This window comes from Aphis gossypii, chromosome 2 (genome assembly GCF_020184175.1).
Source record: "Aphis gossypii isolate Hap1 chromosome 2, ASM2018417v2, whole genome shotgun sequence".
NCBI classification, from domain to species: domain Eukaryota; kingdom Metazoa; phylum Arthropoda; class Insecta; order Hemiptera; family Aphididae; genus Aphis; species Aphis gossypii.
Genome location: NC_065531.1, coordinates 65,195,595 through 65,220,468, shown reverse-complemented (window position 1 = coordinate 65,220,468; position 24,874 = coordinate 65,195,595). Strand labels below are relative to the sequence as shown.

The 24,874-nt window shown below is 25.8% G+C and overlaps 1 protein-coding gene across 3 annotated transcripts in view; it reads left to right on the top strand.

The window, feature by feature from the left end:
• LOC114125261 (neuropeptide SIFamide receptor-like) overlaps window positions 1–24,874 on the top strand; it is a 55,349-nt gene that overhangs the window by 21,374 nt on the left and 9,101 nt on the right. The window contains exons 2-3 of one of the 3 annotated variants that reach the window (XM_050199250.1): window positions 1,955–2,247; window positions 23,336–23,586. In XM_050199250.1, coding sequence (XP_050055207.1) covers window positions 1,955–2,247; window positions 23,336–23,586 — 544 coding nt within the window. Of the gene's footprint in view, window positions 1–1,951; window positions 2,248–7,337; window positions 8,171–23,335; window positions 23,587–24,874 lie in introns of those variants that run through there. The other 2 variants (XM_027988838.2, XM_050199249.1) reach the window with 2 other exon arrangements.

Sequence of the window (24,874 nt, the reverse complement as noted above, 5' to 3'; positions counted from 1 at the left end):
TTTTTTCTTTAGTTTTTATATTGTTTGCTTCACCGTCTATCTGTACGTACTTTTTCCAAGCTATATACATTTACTTTATATTAGAAACGTATAAATAACTATGAAACGTCTTCTTTAGAAAAGACACCTGATTTATTTTATGAGCACATATATAGATTTTTTAATCACAAACAACAACATAATTCACACCAGATAAGATTTTGTTCAATCAAAGTTATCCGATAATACTTTCCAATAGAATCCAAAAGGATTTGATCAGACTCAGTAAGTGAGCGAGTAGAAATTAAATGCTTATTTATAAATTTGATATAGTAACTATCATTAGACGTTGACACTCAATTGTAATGAATATTATAGTGCTTGAATTTTGAAATATTTAGCGTGTAATTTTTCACAAGAACGTTAAACCTTAAATTTGTTTTACAAAAACACCATTGATGATGATATCAATGCATTAAGTGTAGTGGTTGACACATGCCAATGGTTAACAATTGACATGTTAAGTACCTATTAATACGTTCAGTCATGACATCGATGATACTAAAATAATTTCTGTCAACTTAGAATCATTTAGTCTTATAACAATACCATAATATTTGAACATGATTATAATTATCACTTTGGTAATCATGGCTCATGTGCATCTATTATCCGATTATTCTTATATACATTTTTAAAGACATTGTATAGTAGTTATCAATAAAAAAATTACATTTAAAATATTGTGTAAATGATAGTTGAAATAACGAATGATATAACATTCACAGTGCCTTATGACATACAAATCATGAGTACTATATCATAGAGTAAGTTGACCGTTAACGTGTTAATATATTTAAGTATATAAATATATATTATTATTGTAGTAAGTATTTTATACCTTGTATTCAAAAATTTCTGCATGTTTTATAATCAATATAAAAGTTTGCAAATATTTTTATGATATTAATATTTTACTGATAGTACGTAAAAATAAATCTAATAAACAAGAAAAACATAAAAAGTAATTTTAAATTAATCTATATGTAATCAATTCTATGATAATAAAAAAATTGAAAGGCAATTTTTATGACTTTCATTGATTGGCATATTACCTATACTAATATTCAAGATAACATTTTCCACTGAAGTTAATATATTTACAATAGAAAGAAAATATGAGCAACCATCTTTAAGTATATTAAATGTATATAGTGTTATATTTTCAAAATTTTCAAGTTTAGTATTTAAAAGTTCAAAGTTTAAATTTTAGTTTAAATTACTAAGTAAGAAGTATGTTCATACATTCTATGTATAGAATTTACTTAATTGCCAGAATTTTATTTCGAATTTTCATGTAAAAGAAAAAAAAATGTATACTTATTTTTGTTTATAGATAATTAATTATTTATCTCATTTTAATAGAGAAATCACCTAGATAGTAGGTATATTCTAAAGTTTTAATTAGTAATCCTTAGTTCGAACTATACTCAATTATAGTTAAGTTACGAACATAAAAATAATTAATAACTAATGACTTACAATAGATATGACTATTATTAAGACTACATAAATACCATCGTCCATCGTATATAGACGAAATGATCTTTATTAAAATGTATTACAATGTTCAATTAATATAAATGTATAATAATATCTACTAACAAAAACAAAAAAAAAAATAAAAAAAAAAAATTATAGTAATAATAACAATAATTGAAGTTTAGCAAATCCCTGCATGTATGTAAGAAATATGAAAAATATATGGTAAAATAATGTATAATTTTTAAATTAATAATTATTTTGTTTTCTAACAACCTCATTCAGCGATAAAAAGAAATTATGGGATGTTTTTAAAAACAAAATTATAAAAAAAATAATAATAATTTGCCAGATAACTCGACTGGAAAACAATAACATATTATTATTATTATATTATGCACTTGTAATGACCGTAATTTAACAATGTCAGCAGGGACGCCAACCAGAGCGGTGGCGCGTTCTGGGATTACGATGGACCGGACAATTGGCCGTGGCAAAAGTACCGGATGAGGTACTCGCCAGAGGTGACGGTGCTGTTTTGCATCGCGTACACGGCCGTGTTCGTTGTGGGCTTTGTGGGCAACATGTCCGTGGTGCTGGTGGTTTACAAGAACGTGAGGATGCAATCGTCGCCCACCAACATATTCATCGTCAACTTGGCCATAGCCGACCTGTTAGTCATCGTCGTCTGCGTGCCGTTCACTCTCATCGGCAGCATCACCACCGGTAAGCGTGATCCTTATCGCATACTTTTTACCAATAATTATTATCTATACTATATTGTTTAGTTATTTATTCAAATTTGCGGATAACTACAGTCCCGTTGCAATAAAAGCTAATGTCAAGTGCTGACAAGTTTTGATATTTTATATAACAATTAACATACTATTTTATCACATTAGAAGTACATAAGAAAATATAGGGATAGCTAATAATAATGTAAAACAAATTCATTACCTGTAATTATATTATTAAATGATTGGTTTAGTCCTGTTGATGATACCATTTTTATCGGAGAACCTTCGGTAAAATGTTTTGGATACCTTTTGTAATATTAAGAAAATATTATCATTATTAAATATCATTTTAAAATAAATAAGAGAAAGAATTTTAGAGAAATTGATATCCCCAAATATTAAATTAAGATTGAATCATGCTACCAAAAATAAATGCCTTTTTTAAAAATTATGATAATACATATTATAATAAAAATTATAGAATTAACTAAAAAAAAGTTGAAAATACAAATAAATAAATAACAATTGAAAGTTTTTTTTTACATTTTTGTAAAATGTGATATCTATCTATTCATGAATAAATATAAATTTACAAAATCGAATATTATAGATTAAATTATGTGTATAATTGCATTTAATATTAAAAATATATAACTACTTAATATGAAAATTTCTGTAATATCAATTTGTTTAGCCACTACTTTAAAAACATCTAATCATTGATTATAATATATTATTGTGAATTTATATTTTTGGATTTTAAATATAATTTATATTTCAATGAAAAGTTTTATAATATTTTAATTTCAATAATAATGGTACTAAAAAAAATAATTAAATTTTATTTTAGTTTTTATATTATACATTTTCAATTTTAAGTGTTTGTATTTCAAATTAAATCCCTACGCGTCTATATATTTCATGTTTTCTATACTTAGACTTTGAAATTAGTTAATTTTAAAACTATCCATGAACGTTTATAACCCCTTTAACATTATCAATAGTTTTCTTGTCCAAGTGTACGTTGTAAAATTTTAATTTTGTTTGAAATAGTTAGCGTGTAAATATTGCTTACCCACGAGTAATAATTCCGTTTGGATCAGTTGGATCTAGTATTTCAAAACACTCGTACTAACTAACATTAATATTTACTTTCTTTAACCCAAGCTTAATCACACAATTCTTATTGCAACATTATGAACTTTGAAAGATAATAATAAAATAATATTACCAAATTAAATTTTTATAGAACATAATATTATTAAGAAATTGTTTTTTTTTTTTTTTATTGCACTTTTGCGTTTTTCAAAATATTATTATATGTACTTATATTGTTGCTAATATAAAAAATCAATTGTTTTTCGTTGTCCCACCATTTACAATTATAAAAGTATTGTATCAAATTATCAATAATATATTATACACCTTTAAATTCCTTCAGATTTTTAATTATATCGGCTTATAAATATTGAAAATAAGAATTTGAATAAATATATGGCTTAAGAATGATAAAATATAGTTACAATGTGTTTAAAACATCTTTTGGTATACGTATTATACACGGCTAACGTATTTAAGAAGTGGGGTGATCGCTAGATGCAGCACCTTTATTTAATCATATTATATTTTTACCAAATATTGTTCTCTTATACGAAAACTATTTTTTTATTTACTAAATCTTATTATTATGCAACATTGCACCAACGATCCATGTAACGATGAACAAAAATGCACTGTGTCCTAAGTGCGTAAAACTGTTATTTTCTATAATAAAAATTGTTAATTTTTCTGTCATAATTTTTTTTTGTATTTAATTATAATATTACATTACAATAACTAATATTAGAATTTCAAATATTCATTAAGAATGGGTTGGGTTAATAATACACTTTCACATAAATACAAAAATGTTGAGTAGGTATGCCTATGAAAACGTAGCTTTAAATACTGACAAACTGTATCAAATATATTATTATTATTATATTAAGAGGTACCTATATTATGTTACTGAGTTGATTAAGTGGCTGTATAAAATCGAAATTTATATTAAACTACGCATAACTAAAACGTTATAAATATCATTATCAATTTGAGTACTTTGAGTATACAAAGGAATAAGGAACTGCAGTTTGAAATGCGACGCTGATTGTTTATAGGTACAACCCGATGTCCACTTTGGCCGAGTATACACTATGCAGTATTGTTTGAAATGGACGTTCAACTCATCCGAATCACATATTCTATTGTAAGCTACCTCGCATTAATTAATTATATTATATCGGCACATCGTTTGAAATTGTTGGTTTTTACTTTAACTATAGAATCATATAACCAAAGTGAAAAGTGTTTAGGTATAGGTCTTGATCCGTACGTGCAGCGCGTGGTATTGGTGAGAACCGCCGTTATTCTGTAATTAATTAATTATATGAAAATTGATTTTTTATTGGACGATTATACTATACTTTGCTATTACAATACGTAGTTATTGGACTTTCATAACCTTGTCGTTGTATCATTATGATAATATATCGTTCATGTAATATATTGATTTTTTATTAATTATTAAAAATTACAAAGAAGACAATGATCACATATATATAAAAAAAAAATATATTATTTAATATATGATAACTGTGGTAAATGAATGAATACCTTGATATCTTTAAGGAATTCAAAATCTTGAAATACTTTAATAATTACTTTGAATAATCAAATTTATTCAAAAGGATTCTTTTCACTAGGCTTAGTAGGAACTCTACTAAATAAAACTCAAATAAACGTTGATGTGTATAGCAACGGCTTTTGTTTATTCTGAAGTTAAACTTCTTTACGCAGGGTAGTGAGAAAAAAAAGCGAACGGGTGGCCGTACGAACGCGAACACGTACATGTGTTACAATAGTAACTATATAGTAAAATTATTATTATTATTATTTACAATTTTCATAATTGATCTCAGATCTGTTAAGTCCGTTTTCATTGATTTATGTGTGTCAAAAGAAGATTATAAGACATTATAACATTATTTTTTTAGATCCAATATGGCAGTATTACATATTATATATTTTTAAACACATTTATCCTTAGTATAAATATATTAATAGGAGTAAGTACATCGATATTTTAAAAAAAAATCAACTTAAATAATAATAAGTTTTTATAAAAATAGTAAAATATGAAAAAAATAAGGAAAATATTTTTCAGTAAGAGTATGAAAAATCTCAATAATTTAATTTTAAGTATATTACTTTTGTGCCAGATTTTCAAATTTTTCGCAATTCTATAAAATTTGAAAATTAAATTTCGTATTTTAGTTATCACCTTAACTTTTCACTAATTTACTACCCGATACTTATTCAAGGGGGTTAATAGGGTGTATTATATCGAAAAAAATGACTTCACGCGAATAATTCTCAGGCCTTATAGAATTGTTGGATTTTGGTAACTATATTTTTATTTGAAAGAAGAAGATCTCATACAGGCCGCATCGAACTCCGATTTTTATTTTATTCAAAATAATAATAAAATATAATTTATACAGGATTTCTTAAAATGTTATTATTTTTGAAAACAGATTGTAAATTTTGAGATAAAAATATTAAAAAACGAAAATCGATGCGGCCTGTAGAATATTACCCTCTATTAGTTAAAAAAAAAATTATTAAATTTGCTTGATTCTATAGAACAGGATCCCTATTTCCGTAGAGTAAATTTTTGTGTACGAAATCGCATTGGAACCGGGTGCCTTAAGTGTATTAATTAAAAACTCCATGATTTAAAATTTGATTAATTTTATTTTCAAATAAAAAAATGGGGGAACATGTTACATGTATGATAATTCTTTATGTATTATGTACAAAAACACACATACTCGTACATCAATTTGTTGAAATATACGTGAGTTCAGTGTGTACACAATAACGAATTTATTATGGAATTATAATTTCAGTATATTATGTTATTACGATAAAGTGTTCGATCGTGTGTTTTGATTTATTTGTTTTTCTGTCGATAGCACATACACTTTAGGCTTATATAAAATGCGTGTATATTGGATATAGTTTTGATCTATATACATGACGAGTTTTAATGTGTGCATTACATTAATATATTGTAACATTGAGAATGACAAACGATTGTGGTTTCATCTCGAACGACCCATAACAATAAATCTATACTATAAGGATGGAAAAATGACAAGTTTTAGTTACTGGACATTGGACGTCGTACAATTACTATTCATCTTAGCATGCGTCTTTTGACAGGAAGATAAACTCAGTGAAATCATGATCGATTTATCTTTTATGTGCGAATTTCAGAAGGGTTCGTCAGACCGTGTTGCTGGAAAATATGCAAAACGATTCCGTGACACTATTACAGTATACGATTAACGTGATGTTTAAATAGGTCAGCGTAAAAGAAATTTAAGATTGGTCATTGAATGTGATAATCAATTTTTAATTAACATTATATCTTACAGAAACTTCGAAACCTTGTTTATTTAATATTGTTCCATGAGCCTGGTTTGATAGCTAAACAGATATATTGTAATGTATTATGTTATATTAAAATTAATGTTTGAGATAGTAAATTGTTATGTAAAATGTTAGCATGATGGATAAAAATGGCAGTAAATGTGAATAAATTAAAAAGATTATACACTAATTTATTTTAAGTCTATATGGGTAGTTTTGAACCTTATAATAATAATAATTAAAGAAACAACGTGAACCTTACCAAACACATTCTAGGTTTTTATATTTATTTAAGCTTAGAAAACCTTATTAAACAAGTTAATACATAACGCGTAATGAATCCGTTTTTAAGGTTAACTTTTATCTAAATATCTATCTTAATGTCTTCAATTCTTGAAGATATTTTATTCTGATTTTATGACTTAAACACAAAACGCCTTACACTTTCTAATCAATATTTATTATAGTTAAACATATATATTTAACTACATCATGAATAATAATATATCGTTATTTACTTAAATGGTAGATTAGTGATATTGTTTGAAATGATTTGCCAGTTGCTAAGAAACTAACAAATAATTTTAAAATAATTATATCCTTCAGTTTGTTTTTTTAGATTTTTAGTGTCACATTTTTATTTATTCATAGATCAGTTTTTAACTGAATTACCTAGTTAATTCCACGTAGTAGTACCTAGTTAATAGGTATATTATTATTGATTTAGGAAAATTTTTAAACTTATTTCAAAACGTAATATATATTATTAGAGGGATTATAATAGGTTAAAGGATCTAAGACGAAAATGTGTACAAATGATTTAGCTTCGAAGATGAATCATTGGGAAATATCGCCAAACCACTATCAAACCATAATAAATCGACGAATTTTAATCGAAGAGCACTTTGAAAAGTTATCTGAGCTTTTTGCTGGTAATGTACCAGCTGATTTTGAAGTAAACTGCAATCCAAATAATTTGCTTGCAGACGCTAATCACTATAGCGTAGATCTCAAAGAAATGAAAAAACTCACCAAGCTCTGTTCATTATTAAGAAAGAACGTGGTCGAACTGAAAACTGTTTTCAAGAAAAGTCTTCGTATAAGCAGCGAGTTCTATACTGAATCGGAACGTGGCATCCTGGAGCCAGAATTGCGATCATTATATGAAGACGTTCAACGAATGATGGCCATTTTAAAAGACATCAGCGGGAACAATCATGAAATTAGACACGTGTTAAAAATATACACTGAAAACGAGAACCAGTACTTAAGACTTTTGTCGTTAAACAAGAGCGCAAAACTTCGATACCAAGCAAGAAAAATGGAAAATGGTACGAACGTTGATGAATCCAATTTTGGGATGTGCGAAAAAATTTACAAATGGGTGCGTAATTGTTGTCCGTTTACCTGCAGCACTGCACAAGACAACATTTTAAAACGTAAGTAATTTTAAATATTGGAGGTTCGAAAAAGTATAGTAATAATTTTTTTATGCATTCTCGTTATACATACTATATTTATTTACTATTATCATTCGTTTTTTAGCTACCTATTGAATTTTATCGCATAATAAATTATTATTCATCCATACCTACGTATAATAGTTATGCTGTCGTCGTTATTTTAATATTATCACTAAGTAAAAGTTTTAAATATTAATTGATCTTTAATATATTTATAAGAATTAGCTATGCGTAATTTGAAAAAAAATGTAAATCATTGTTAATAAATATAAAATAACTCCATTTTTATTTTACATATTTTAGTTTTATTTAACTTTTTTTAAATATTTGAAAATTGTTGTAATTATATAATTATATATGATAATATAATATATACGTATATGTTTTTAAGCTTTTTTTAATATAAATATGTTATAATTAATTTTTATAGTTACCTGATTACTTCAAATTACATTTTGGAAATAAAAACTCATTAGGAATAAAATATCATTGTATTATCATGATTTATGCCAGATCTTAAATAATTAAATAATATTCAAATTATAAAAAAATAAATAGTTATTGTAATACATCTACAGTTATTAATATCAATAAATTTAAGATCGGTACTTACTTTTTATTATATATATAATATATTGACTGATGTTTTGTAATTTTCAGCGTTATTAACATTTTATTTTTTATATTTATTAAAATATTTAAGTTCATATTATATTTAAATAGTTATATTAGTCTATTGAAAAAATACATATTAAATTGATTTATTTAATACTTAGAGTAATACAAACACTAGAACGTTTTTATACAATGATTGAAAATTTTAACAATCTAATCACGAATAAAAATACCTACCTATAGCAGAACTCTCGGATGACATCATGGTCGATCGCGGAAGCTTGGATCACAGGAACAAGGAGAAACTCAGAAAGCTCTGTTCGATTCTGAGAACAAACGTAATCAGCCTAAAAAACTATTTCGAGATACAGAGTCGATGTCTAAGTGGTTTGTATTACACCGAATCGGAGAGTATCGATCTGGACATGGGGCTGCGTTCATTGAAAGACAACGTGGATACACTATTGGACACATTGCACAATATCAGAGGATACCGAAACGAAATCAAGCATGTTTTTGATTTGTACACCGAGTACGAAGTTCTTTACAGAGCACTCAGGTCATTGAATAAAGAAGCAATTCTTCGATACGAAGCTGGCCAAATTAAAAACGATGAGAATATAAATAATACTATTTGACTTTGACCAGTGTAGTAGTATGAGTAGGATGAAATGGGGCTTCTGGAGCTCCTCTCCCTTAAATTTTACATGTAAAAGTATAGGCTCTTCTGTATAGGCAATTCGTAGTACAGGCTCCTCCGAATTTTGTATAAATTACTAAGTATAGGCAACCCTCAACACACATAAACTTATCACAACCGTCCCCCGATCCAACACGTGACCAACATATATTTTACGCCTTCCCCTTTAAATGCATTACCTCCCCTTTTATTTATTCTTTAAAAATATATATATATAATATTCTGATGTACATATTTTGTTTCGACTATATCATACATAATACACAATAATACATAGACATACATACATATATACGAAAATACATGGTCATGATAATATAATATAAGGTACTTACCTACAACATCACACATATCTAAAATTATTATACAATTTTCAGATTATAATCCTATTCGAATAAACATTTCGCTAAAGCATACGTTATACATCGGAATGTATCTCAAACAAACACACATTCAAATATATTATAATATAGTTTACATATTTACATATTATATCCAAACAATTAGGTACACGCAACGTACCTAACCTAACCTACCTATAGGTACACGCATCATTATCACAAACCACTGAACATATTATACAATGTATAATGTATATAATATATACTTACATATCAATAAAACACATATTTAGCATACGATACATACTACATAGGTATTTTTATACATATAATTATGATATGACCATACAAACTATAACTGTAACTATACTTACAAACTATAATATGATCCATACATAATAATAATATAAGGTACCTACAACACCACATAATAATATATTTTGTTAATTTTTTTACAAACATAAAATTTCAAACACAAACTCTAAAATCGAAATCGAAATCTATAGAAGTAGGTTTTACTTTTTAAGCTATTTAATTTTCTAATAAAAATAATAGGTAAAAAAATAATTGGATTCTGATAATATGGGGGGCTATGATAATTTTATAATTTTAGTACCTAGTTAATATTAATTTATCGAAATTTAGAGTTTGTACAAAATTTTTAGATAAAATCAAATATATGTATCGTCTATAATTAAGTAAAAAACATATATTGCATACGTTTAATTAAACATTTTAAAAATCTTAATTTTAAATAAACCCATTATTAAAATAAACAAATGAAGATGAACATGTTTAGTGAATTACATTGTATGTTATTAATATAATACTGTAATACTATACACTGGTTTTTGCTATTCAGTCAATTATATTATAAATAGAGTGTTTTATTGGAAGTCTGTTATGAATGTTATGGTAATAATAATAATACATTATATTATGGTAGGTACTTCAAATATACTAATATGATTATTTTTTTTAATCATGGAATAATTTTAAGTGTATGTTGTATATTTGTATAGTAATGATGCAAATCTGTATATTTTTATATACTATATAGAATAACGTGTAAATTTATTCTAGAAAAAAATTGATAGGTACCTTAAAAAATGTGCATTTTGACAAACATTATAAGCCTACTTGTTAGCGATGATTATGTTTTTATAAAACAAAAACGTTGTTTAATCTAAAGATAATTCGATTAAATATTAGGTAGATATTGAAAAATTAAAGAATTACGACGTGACCCAAAGAGGCCTAAAAATATATCGTGGCTAAATAACATGGTAGATAACGCGTATCTATCAGCTATAGATTATTATAGACAATGATGACATAAGATATTCCATAATCCTCGCACAGTTCTGTTGTGGAAAATATTTAATACATTATTACTGTTTATTCTGTTATAATACATATGTAGTATAGTTTTACCACTGTTATTGCTTTTGCGATGAAATCCCACAGGGGGGGAGGAAGAAGCCTTCATAAGTTCGTTGAGAGTTTTCAATTATTTTTGCCCAGCGAAGATTACAAATCATAAAAAAAGTTCATTTTTCTTTTCTATAACAAACAAAATGCAAGCGTGCTGGTCAAAGTTTTTTTTGGTGAATTTCATTACCCACCAAGTAAAACAAAAAGTAAAAAAAGTAAAGTATAAAATGAACCGTAAAAATTTTTTCAACTAAGCGCGTGATGGGTATGCGCACGCGTGATAATAATTATATTGTTGTGTTTGTGAAAAATAACGAGTTTCGGTGAATAGGATGAATTTTTGTGAGTATATACTGTCATTTTGTGTATCTATACATTATAATAGTGTTTTTATCATTATATAATATAGACTATAGTACATATCTTAACATAAACAGTCTAAGGTCTAATATATATATATCCATAATGTAATATATAATAATATCATTATACTGCAGTTGTAACAGTGTAATATTATAATATTATGATGAGGCTGTCCCATAAATTAATCCAGAGAAATAATTTTGTTTTTATTTATTTTTTATTAAGAACCACCATTACCCAGCTATAGTTAATAAGTAATAACCTAACCTAATGAATGTTATAAAAGTCACGTTTTATTTTTTGAACAATAATAATAATAATAAATTCATTGAACTCGTTATATATTATTATATGCGGGTTTTTTATTTAAATTATTCGAAAGTTAAATTACATAATAATATTATATTATCCACATTAACTACTAAAGATACATTAAGTTGCGTTCTAAAAAAATTATTTCTGATAGGTACACAATTTCAAATAACCATCTAAGATAAATACAAAAATATATACAATGTGGATAATTAACATTTCAACTTGTCTGTAAAATAGCGCTTACCATTTAAGTATGACATCTACCTTGTTGCAGATAGTGTAGCAATCTAGAATTTTAAAATAAAAAATAAAACAAAAACCCAGTCGTGCGTACAACCTTATGGTACACTACAAATTTGCCCTTAAAATAACGTACACATAATGATAATGTTAGTAATAATAATAATAATAATATCATATTTAATATTATGTTATAATATACGAGTTCCTGGCGACGGTAATCATATTTTATTCAATGATTCGGACAGCTAGCGCACGCTCTTATGCATTGTCTATCGTTGTAATTACCGCGGGCGTTGAATACATACCGGAAGGGATCCACTTGACCGGAACACGACGACCGCGCAGATATTATAAAAATTGTATGCGCCCTTCACAATGATCTAGGTAGGGACGATAGCTGTTTGCCTTTTCGTAATATTTTTCTCCTACCACTCCATGATAATATTATATTGGTCGATATGAAGGATCTACATATACATTAAGTAAACTTATTGGGTATAGTTAATTTTTTTTATTACTGATCTTCAATACATTGATTACTTGACTATTAGTATATAATATGTAGTACATTTAGAAATTTACCATGTCTTCCAATTAAAATAAGTTTTTAATATTATCTTGATAGATAATAATAGATAATTAAGACTCTTAGTCCAAGATTTTGTCACAGGTTTATATTGTTTTTTTATCATGACGTGTTTAGTACGTATTAAGACTATGCCAGTAGTTATAAGTTAATTTATTTCGTTGTATACTTCTAAATAATATAAAGAAATGTTTAGAAGAAAAGAATACAGCATCGAAGAGGTTAATTAAAAGTTTAAGTGCTTCTTGATCTGATTTTTCAGTTCCTGGTATGCTTAAATGCTCGGGAATCAATATGAAATAAATCTGTATTGTATAGCGACAGCAGTTCAGTGATTGCTTCGGACAGTATTCTCATCAACGTTAATTGTTATCTGGGTCATTCTGTCAATGTTTATGTTTAATAAAAAATCCAATGTCTTAAATGCCTACACTTAACCTTACTTTATGCAAATTTATTAAAAATCATAGTTTGGAATTATAATAAATTAATATAGTTGTACATATCATTTCATCTATTATATAAATGTAGAATTACGAAGAAAACATTAGAAAATTAAATTCCTTAAAAAATATATTGTCACTGAAGTAATCTTAAAAGTAATTTAAAAAAGCTATAAAAATCAAGTTATAATAAAATCAAGTAAATAGTTTTTTTTTTTTTGAAAATCTTATGTTTGGACCATTTAAAAATTACACAAAACAGTTACTCATACTATTCCATTTTAAATTTATCACCCAGTTCAGTATATGTAATATAAGACCTACTAATCACCACGTTTTAATTTTCTAATGTTTTCTTGGTAATTTACGTACAATAACAATAATAAATAATAATATTTCTATAGAATCGTTGACAATAATAATTCGTAAATGTTTGATTGTTTTTTACGCGAAATGTGGTCCAGCCTTTTACTATAACGCGTCATACATAATAAGATAATGAGGTCCGTTCGATATACATCTATAATACAATATATAATATATGTCTGCAGTAATGTAAAATAGTATGTTTTATGGCAGCCAGTTTGGCCGGTTTTCCAAACCGCGTATTACGACACCGTCGTCTCACCATATAACACAACAACATTCGCTCGGTCCGAATAAAATGATAATAGTAGTAATAATAATAGCAACATACAGTATTATCAATATGTATAATATCGATAAAATCAGATTATAAAATGAGAAAACAAAATACGCAGAACGGGATACACGTGCATAACATTCCGTCACGATTTTCATACACGACACGAAAAGAAAATACAGTTTTTGTCGATTGGGTTTTGAAAAATGCTGTCGTTTGATTAATATTGTTGAAATTTTATTTATTAGTTTTTGACTCCAACCTACATGTGAAACAAATATATTATCACGACACATCTAAATATTTTATTCGTGTACTACCATACTATATATCTTTTTAAAAAAATGTAAGTATTTTCTGAATTATGTTCCACTGTTTGTATTAATGAGAAGTATATAACCTATGACTTGATTACGAATTACGATATCGAGATGACATGTATTAATTTAAAACATTAATAATTCTATTATTATTTTTCACTTCGCAGTTTCATATAGGTAGAAAAAACCCTTTTGGACTCAATAAATCGTATTTACGTAATATTATTCACACTCAAATAAAATTACGTAACGTAATCAAATACAATTTATTTATTCAAGCCAGTATTAGGCCTTCAGTTAGACAACTATAAGCTGTGGCCGTTATATGACTAAAATATCAAAATATTATTAATAACAAATTAATTTTATCAGAACCCCTAAAATAGCCTACCCCTGTATTCCTGATTGTCCTAACACACCCACCTCCCACTACTGTAATATTTGTTCAATGAATATTACTCCTCATATGGCATATAATATGATTATTTATTTAATATAATATATTGGATATTGGATATTGGATGAAATGAATACGTATGAAAATTAATCTTAATTAAACCTTTTCTAATTAAAACATAACTATTTGTTCAATACACATATACCTACATAATAATATGTGAACAATAGAAATACGGCCAAAATTATGATGGAATCATCATAAAATGTTATTAAAATTGAAAAATAAACACAAACAAAATGGCAATTAATTAAATAAATCTATTTAAATAATTTAATAATTAAAATAAAAAAAAAGTTTCATTAAAAAAAAATTGTTGTATACTGTCGTGTATCTTACACCACTATTCTTATTAGGTATTCACGAATTTAAATTTTATACATCTAGTCAAACCATAATTCAATACTAAACGTAATATATAAATTATTGGCCATAGGTACTAATGTTTGACATTATTTTAGAAGAGCAACGGGTTGAATTAAGGTAAAATTTAATATATCGAATCGATTTCATTTAGTGTGGACACTAGACATAGTAAAAGTCATCGTGTTTTTAATATAGTGTTATAGTAAATATTGTTATATTGTAAGTGATACTCGACAAGTTACTCGATAACCCAATTCTGTGTTTCCGCTTTGTTTACAAAAATTTTTTGACACATTTCAATAACTATTTAATAACTTTGAGTGTATTTTATGCACTGTTCAGTGAATTTGTGCTTTAGAAATTTGTGGTATAATGATTATACTTTATGAAGCACCCTGTATATATTATATTTTTATTCTATGTTTAGTTAACACATGTTATATTAATAAACAGAAGAACAAAACTGTAACACGTTTTTATATATAATATTTATCTTATAATAATATTATTTAATGCTTACGACCAAGAACAGCAAAACTACAGAGATAACTCGACTTTTGGAGACGTGACATGGTTATGATGAACCGAATGTGAGAGTAAAAATTCTATTATATATTGTATTTTCCTCACGTTTAAATGAAACTACGAGCTTACATTTTTCACGGTTTCGAAGTAGCTTTTCAGATTAATAAACACTTATGTAAAGATATAAAAATCGGGAACCGTTTTAACTTAATTTCCAAACCACCCAAAAATATCTACGTTTGACAAGTTATGTTGAAATGATTTATTGTAATTTTAAAATTATTCATAAAAAGAATTGTTTTTTTTTTTTTAGTCAATAATGTTTTTATTTATGATTAAAACATCTTTTCTCTGTAATAAAAACTATTTTATTTTTTCATCAAAAGTTTTAAACAGTTTTTTTTATTTTAGCTGCTTTGAAGAAAATAATTTTATTATAATTATTACTATCATGATTGCTATTTTATACATATAAAATATAATAATTTACATTTTTTTTAATGTAAAAATATGTGCATATGTTATAATGTACAATAATGAATTAACTATAAACAAATCAAACATTTTTTTTATATATTATAATATTTATGTTCAAAATATTCATAATATGACATGCAGTGTTAAGTACAAGACGTCGTATTGTATATTCAATAATAATTATCTTCAAAAATATAAAACGTTATTAATCATATTGGATACACGTAATCCCAGAAGTTGATTTTTTGTTGTATAATTGAAGATCCAATACATGTTTTTAATTTGTTCTTTCTTACATAGAAACGTCATTAATAATTATAGCTGAATGATTTTTGTGTATTACATGTAACTTGTAGTAAGGTGTTAGTCACGTACGAAATAGCAACACGAAACCGTTAAAATAATTAATGGATTTCGGTAAATGTAATTTTCCTGAATAACTATTATTATTATGTTCACTGTTAGCATAACTAGTTTAAGAAATAATAGTTGGAATATAAATTTGTGTTAATGTTGTATTTAGATTGTATACTCATTTACTACAAACTACAAGAGCTTAAAATGGTATTTTAGCTTTTATTAATGCATTTAATGTTGTCTCGTTAAATATGACACTATAAATGTAGGTCATTAATTAATATCATTTTATCATCCTTAATAGTCACCTACTCACATCAAATAAATTTTTCTGGTCAATTCGTATAAACAAAGAACCGATATGATTGTTTTTATTGCTAAATATAACTATAACATGGTTCAATGTATTTTATTTGATTATTGTAGTATTTTAATGTATATTTTATTTTGAGTAAGCGAATTTGTAAAACAACTAAATTCACCAAGTTTTTTAAAATCATTAATTCTAGTTATTTAATTAAAATTCATCACACAATGAGTATAAAAAAATATTTAGATTTAATTCAAACATTATTTGTATTATAATCTTTAATCTAGAAGATTCATTTTGAAATTATAAAAATTATGATCCAACAAGTTTTGTATAAAATTTAACGTAATGTATTATGTTGAATAGAATACTTATATATTATAGAAGTTATTATGTCATAAACAAATACATGTATTTATAAACTTCGTGAACTTTTGTCGTTCCTACAAAGTTTTAAAATAAACCATTCGATTACATAGTTATAAAAAAGTAAATATAGTTATGTTTTATTGGGTATAGGGCCATCGATTGGTTTTGATTCGGTAAAACATCGTTATTTCATTAGAAATATTTTTATTCCAAAAAATACTTAGCCAGCTAATTTAAAATTTTGATTTATATCTCTTCGAATGTACCAATCGGTCACATGACTGGTTGTTTTTTGAGAAACATTGAATTTTCAGTTATTACTCATATTTGGTTTCTATAGTTATTTGGTATGAAACTCGATTCATTGGAAAATTAATAAAAATATAATTTATTCAACAATGTGCACAAATGCAATAAACTATGATGAAATTGGTTTAAATTTGAATTTATATAAATGTGAAACTGTAACATACAATAAATTTTATCGATATTAATTCGAGAAGTACAAACTCTTCATATGTTTACACTACAATGTTTGTGTTATAATATATTATTTAAGAAAGAAAAATATATGCTTTTTAAATTAATTATTACAAAATAATATAATAATTTGTATTTCAGGTATTTTACTTTAAAAATGTATGGAAATGGATAAATAATAAAATGTATTATATGTTTGAATGCATCCCATATGGATTTTGAACTTGACTTCATGCCAAAAATTAACAACTTTTACAATTGGTTGCAAATATTGCTGAATTTTTTATTAATAAATATTAAATTGTTATTATTTATTGATGGTGACTTTGAGCTAAAAAAAACTGACAATAAAACGTCAACTAGTTAAAAAAAAAAAGAAGAAAAACCGTAACCAACTGAATCAGATGAAATAAAAAATAATAAGAAATTCATCTGTGCTTACCACGATACGTTATGTTGTTCGTAATTTAGTAAAACACTTATTTATATACATTTATTATTTATATATATATTAGTTTATTTAATATAATAGATGGTAATTATAAAAAAAATATATTTAATTATTAAATAAACACCCAAAGTGGTTGTTTCACGCACGGCGTTTGGCACGCTATACAACTACTTATTTGTGAGCGGTGAGATTTATATTTAGGCGTGTTTTAACCATTTATACTTTAAGGTGACTACGTGAATATGGGTCATCGTGGTCAGCTCAAAATATATCGAATTGTACTGGGTGTCTCAACATTTGCTGCCATCTACTTGATCTGTATGAATTTATACAACTATTATATTCTACAAAAATAACACGATAAATATTGTACGCCTGTGTGAAGTTGACCACCGACTTTGTCCAATCATTAAAAAAAAAAAACGCTAATATTTTTCAAATTGAACTTTATTATGAAAAAGTTTATATTGATATATTGAAAGTATAAATACTGGAATACTTAACAAATTTTTGGACTGACCAAAACACATGTAAAATTTACGGAAAAAAAAAGTATTTAAATGTATTATATTTAATGTTTTGAATATTGAATGAAAGATACAGTGATTTGACTTATCAAATATTTATGCAAATCTTCTATGTGAAAAATGTGTATACCATCAAGAATACCCACGCCTTACAACTATACAATACGATTTCATTGCTGATAATGTTTATTTTTTATTATATAGTTAAACATCAGTATACAAGTTAAAATCATAAAATATTTTATAAACAATTTTATGTCTATTATAGATTATATACAATATAATATGATATAGGAATGTACACATGATATTATGTGCATAATACATAAAATTTACAATGGATATGTCAAACGAAAACGAATCTTGTTTACCTATAAAATAAAAACACCAAGTTTTCTATCGACAAAACGACAAAAAATAAATCGATTTTGTTTGGATATTACAACAGGTGGATTTTAGAATAATAATAGAATATATTTTTTTATATAATACAGTATATTATGTATAATTATTCTCTCTGATTATTTTTGAAAATATTTAGTTTTTTATAGATGACGTTAAAATATAGTTTGTTCAGTTTCTAAAAATATGGTATAATACAGTCGATAATTTAGTTTCATTTATAATTCGGCTTTTTTTTATAACAACTATAACATAACAATGTAACACATTACAATATTATGTTATATTAAAATGTTACGGCAATTAATACGACTGTTCTAGAGACATTTTTTTAATATTACGATTTTTTTTATATTTGCGAATCCTGTAGCTATAATGTACATAGTTTTTCGATTTGGCTTGTGTAGTTGTGTATAACTTCAATTAAAATATTCAACTTTTTTAAGAATTACGATCTTTTCCAAAATGTACTTTTTATCTTACGATTACATTTTTAATTATTAAGTAACATTTCTTCTTGCTAATATAATAATGAATGGCAATTAAAATAAAATTTATATTTAGATAGAATTCATAAGTTTTATAAACACTTAAGAATTAAACATATTATTACTTAACTACTTAAAGATAATTATAGAATTTCAAATTGTTATTCTTAAAAAATATTTATATTTTATAATGTTTAATATAACAGAAGGTGTATCTCGTTTCATTACATATAATATTCTACATGAAATGATGTTAAAAATTTGTTATTCAAGTTTAATCTTTCTTCATATGCAATTAAAATTATCACGTTTTAGGGTTAAATATAATAAAAGAAAGATAAATACTTATAGTGTTAAAATATGTTAAAATATGTTTAAATCTGATGATTTATGACAAGACAGTTCGGTACGTTTTTATGTACAGTGACTACACATTTTGTTCGTGATTATGTTTCGTAATATTATATTTTTCAAAATATAACGCAAATATGTAGGTATTTTAAAATGTTGGGATAACCGTTATTCATAAAATATGAACCATCATGAATGTTCAAATTTAATGAGATAAAAATAAAATTGTTTCCCAAAGTATGCTCTATACGGTAAATGGCTATATTATTCTATACATTATATAATGTATTAAATATACTTTAAAATATTAAATACATTCCGAATTGACGTTTCAGCTTTATGAGAGAAAAGGTTTTTGTTATTTATTTTATTTTAGTTTTTGTAAAAGAACCGTATACTTATTATGGTACAGATTATGATTTCGTTCGATTTACAAACACGTCTAAACAAAAATGGAATCTGTATTCTGTATAAAACTACCTATTTACCACAATAGACACACTTCTATAAATTATAAAACAATTATTATTTTATAGTTATTTTACGATTTCTATGAACATTTATTGCGTGACGACGTTTTCATTTTCCAAGTATAAAATCATTTTTTCCTATTTCACGACAGTTGTAAACTACGCCAAAAATACAAGTAAACACAAAATCACACATGTAAACTGCGCCCCAATTTTCATCAAATGTAAAAAGGTGATATGTAAACTACGTCCCGGTAAAATTTTAAAAATGAATTAATGTATTTTTGCAAAATTATCTTTAATTTATACTTAATTCGTTTTTTATATGTATTTTTAAAAAATAAAATATTAAAATTAATAACATATTCTTGTTACATATTCATCAATTATAATTAGAGTTTGACCACTATTATATTTATTAATTATATCTTGTAACATTTTGTTTTTTTTTTTTTTTGTTTTAGAATTTTGATTATTTAAAAGGTTCATTTTAGCTATTTAGTTTAATCTACTTAAGACTCACCTATTTTTTCGCACTCTCTTCTAACTTTTGAATAATTGTAATAACAATCAAAATATTTTATTGCAGCACCTACATCAAACGATAAAATTCGTTGTACTCGTGAGAGCCGTAATAAATTCCGAAAATATTATATTTTGTATCTGTGGTATAAAAACTATAAAACCCGACATCGCGTTTTCTGACCATGGCCTCGGAATTGATTTATTGATCATTGACCTATCGTCTGAATAATAATAAATAATAATATTATATAATTACTGGCGGGTTAGCCCGCAGACTACCTATATATACGCTCCCTCGGCGAAACGAGGCGGCGGCCCGTATAGGCAATTTAGCTACGTCCGTGCTTTGAATACCCTATAACGAACGAACAATCTTACGGTCAGTGTGCATGTATTATTATTATATACTATGCGGTGCAGATAGTGAACTCCAAAAATGAGAACACAATAAAAGCAATTGAAAACGCAAACTTTATCTAAAAGTTCGGTTCATCCCATTTCTCGAGACTGCAGAACGAGTACCACTCATGACTATTTATATAATATAATATATACACACTTCACAATCGATCGCGACACGAATGCGGTTCGTCCAATACTGTACGCAATACACTCATAAATTGTTGTATTTGTTATTATTATAACACTTTAGGCTTGTTAAATCAAAGTATATTTATATATTATATTATTTGAGTTCAACGGTGGTCGTCTATAACTGCCAACAATATTTGATACGTATTTTCGTCCAAAATACCATGCTATCAGTGTAATTCATGTATCAGCTTCAAACTTTTAAAAACTTTAGGTCAAATCCTCGTATTAAAAAATCTAACTTCGGAGACGAATATTAAAACTATTTTATTATAATATCGTCATAATTATTGCGTGGTGTATATTATGTATCATACAAGTAACAGAATATTGCTTAGTGATAAATCAAACGCGATACCGAAGTTGAAGTTGAAATATATTTTAAATATAGCATAATTTTATTTATATACAAAAAAATAATAACTATCTAAATTCTAAATGACAATTTATTTTTGAAATTATATGAGAGATAATAGTTAAAAAATTGTATTTAAAATTTGTCTATAACTCGAAACGTTTCATTTAAAGATAGGTTTTTACAGCGTACATGCGTACAATTGAAATTTCTAATTTCGCGAATGAAAGCACATTATGTTTTTACAATGACGTATTTTTTTCAGGTCAAGGTTAAGGGTATAAAAAATCAGTTCACAAATTGCAAATTTGTCTTGTAGGTACGTGTATGCAATAGAACTATCGATTGCAATGTACTCTTTCGATACACTCGAGCGTGCATATACTGAAATTTCATTTCGGGATATCGGGATACTGATGACGTGTTGTTAGTAGAGAAAGAAAATATTTGTAAAGCATACGTGCAGTTTACCAAACCAGAACCACACTCATTAAAATTATTAAACAGAAAGCTGTTGTTCACACTACAGCCACGTATTATATAACATATATGCAATCATTAAATTTATATTTCAGTTTTAATTTCCATTGGTTTATATACCTCGTTTAAACGTAAATACATCGTCACTATTTCAAGCAACAAAAAATAGATAAAAAATGTATATTAATTATATACTTAAAACATACTGTCTTCGTTCTATTGTATTATTATTTTCATTTTATTCCTTGAATGCATTGTGAACTAAAAAATAATTATATTATAGAAAACAACTCGTAATTTACCTTGAAAATTAAATGTAAAATCTATCTGTTGAATGATTAAATTATTATTTTTTTGCACTAATTTTTTGTCTTGCCGCATTATTTTTTTACTTGAACAACTAGGCAAGAACAGTGGACAATAGTTGCATTAACAAATTTAAAAACTGGACAAAATTTTTTTGTCTGAATATATTTATATTAACTACCATACAACTACAAAATATGTTTAATAATAACAATTTTTGTAGTACCAACTAATAAAATAACAAATAATGTGTAATGTGTATAAATTAAATAATAGTTCTGCTTTAATATAGATTTTGAGTGAAATTTGATTAGCCACTTTATTGAATGTGTATTTTAATTCAACGATAAATTATTTTATATTATGAAAAATGATTATAAGCGAAAATGATCTAAATTTTGTATCTAGAGTTATTTTAAATGTAATACTGAAACTGTACCCGTATTTCCCTCTCCTCTTATTATCTGAAAAGTTAGTTTTTAATTTTTACCTACAAAAATTACTACCTAATTAGATGTTTACTAGAAACCTCCCTCAAATTTTATGATTAGTACAATTTTTTTTTTTAATAGAAAGAGTAAATAAAAAATACATACATCATTGTACAATCAATATATTCTTTATTCAACTAGGATTCTAAAAAAAATAACTATTCAAGTTAAAAAAAGTTTATATATATTATTAAGGAAGGATTTGTAAGATACAATCAATAATGCTAAAAAAATAAATATCCTTCTCCTAAATTGGGTGGAAGTACTTAAAAAAATATGTGATGATGTATCAATAAGTTACATGATATAATATATTATGTGTACTCATATATAGTTATTTTAACAATTATTGTTTTTTAGAGTGGCGTTTGGGACTGGTCATATGTAAACTTGTGCCGTACTTTCAAGGGGTGTCCGTAAACGCATCAATAAACACGTTGATGGCCATCTCCGTGGAAAGATGCTTATCCATTTGTTACCCTATGAACCCTGTGGGCAAAGGCATCTGTAAACGAGTCGTGGCCATCATATGGATCATTTCGCTCACTATCACTATGCCATGGGCCATATACTTCGATCTACAGCCCATGGAAGAAGGCAGCGATAATCAGGTGATAATTTAACAAATATTGTTTTTGTTAATTTCACAAATTTATCATCTTTTTTAAGGCATATATTATATTAAAATAAAATACTACTAAAAATGTCACCATCTAATCGACACCCATATACGAATAAATATAAACAAAGGGTCATTCCACTTTATAAAAAAATAAATCTTTGTAAATTTTCATAAAAAATATATATTTTTTGCCAAATAATAATAAAACTGTACATTCGATTCAAAAAAAAAAAAAATATATTTTTATATATATATTTATAATTATAAACATATTTTTATAGCGTTAGTGATCATTATAATAATTATTATTTTTTATCGACTTGAAAATTATTCGTCTGTATATCTAAATGCAGCTCATATTTTTTTTATTACTATACACTAGTGACACATATTTCGTTAGCGTGCACTATTATAATACTGTTAGTGTGAGTAACTATTAAAACCTTAATAGCTACAATCATGACAGACGGCGATTATAATACGTATCGTATTTACCGCTACATTAATATTAAGAAAAATTACATAATATTATACACCCACCCTGCACACTCCTTAGTGGTGCATTCAGTATTTCTTTTGTCGTGGTTGAATCATTGGACTGGCCGGTACAGCAGTTTTATATCCTGCCCCATGCTTTACGTTCATAATCGCACGGACTTATTTCTACAGCCTCACGAATACGTACTCTACGCATTATGATTTATTTTCTACCAGACGAATATAAATCGCCGGGAAGTAAAGACTTTAATTTACGAAATGTGTTTAGTTTGTTATTTATAAGATAATACAAACTCCAATAATAATGATAATAATCATATACTTTTTTAAATTTGTTGCAAGAAGTTATCCGCTTATGTGTAATTAAAAATTAACAACAATAGAAAGGTGCATTGAATTAAAAAAAAATGAATACGCTTGAAAAATAATAAAATCTATAGTTAAATTATAAAAATTTAAAAATTAATAAACATGAAACTAGTTTATTTAGAATCAAAAAACTTTCAATAATTACAAGAGTAAAAATCTCGATATTTTTTTATAAATTCAAATTTTATAGATACATTTTATAAATTATTATAACAGAGATTCTATTAATTTCTAAGTAGTTTTTATTTCATAAAATCCATTAAATAAGCAGTTTTATTTTAAAATATATTTACCATTTGTATAAAAATTGAGCTCGGCTCAGAATCATTTTTGAAATATAATAATTTATCACGGCTTTCAAATAAAGCAATCCGTTCTGGCAGGACTACCCAACTGTAGTATCAGCACTT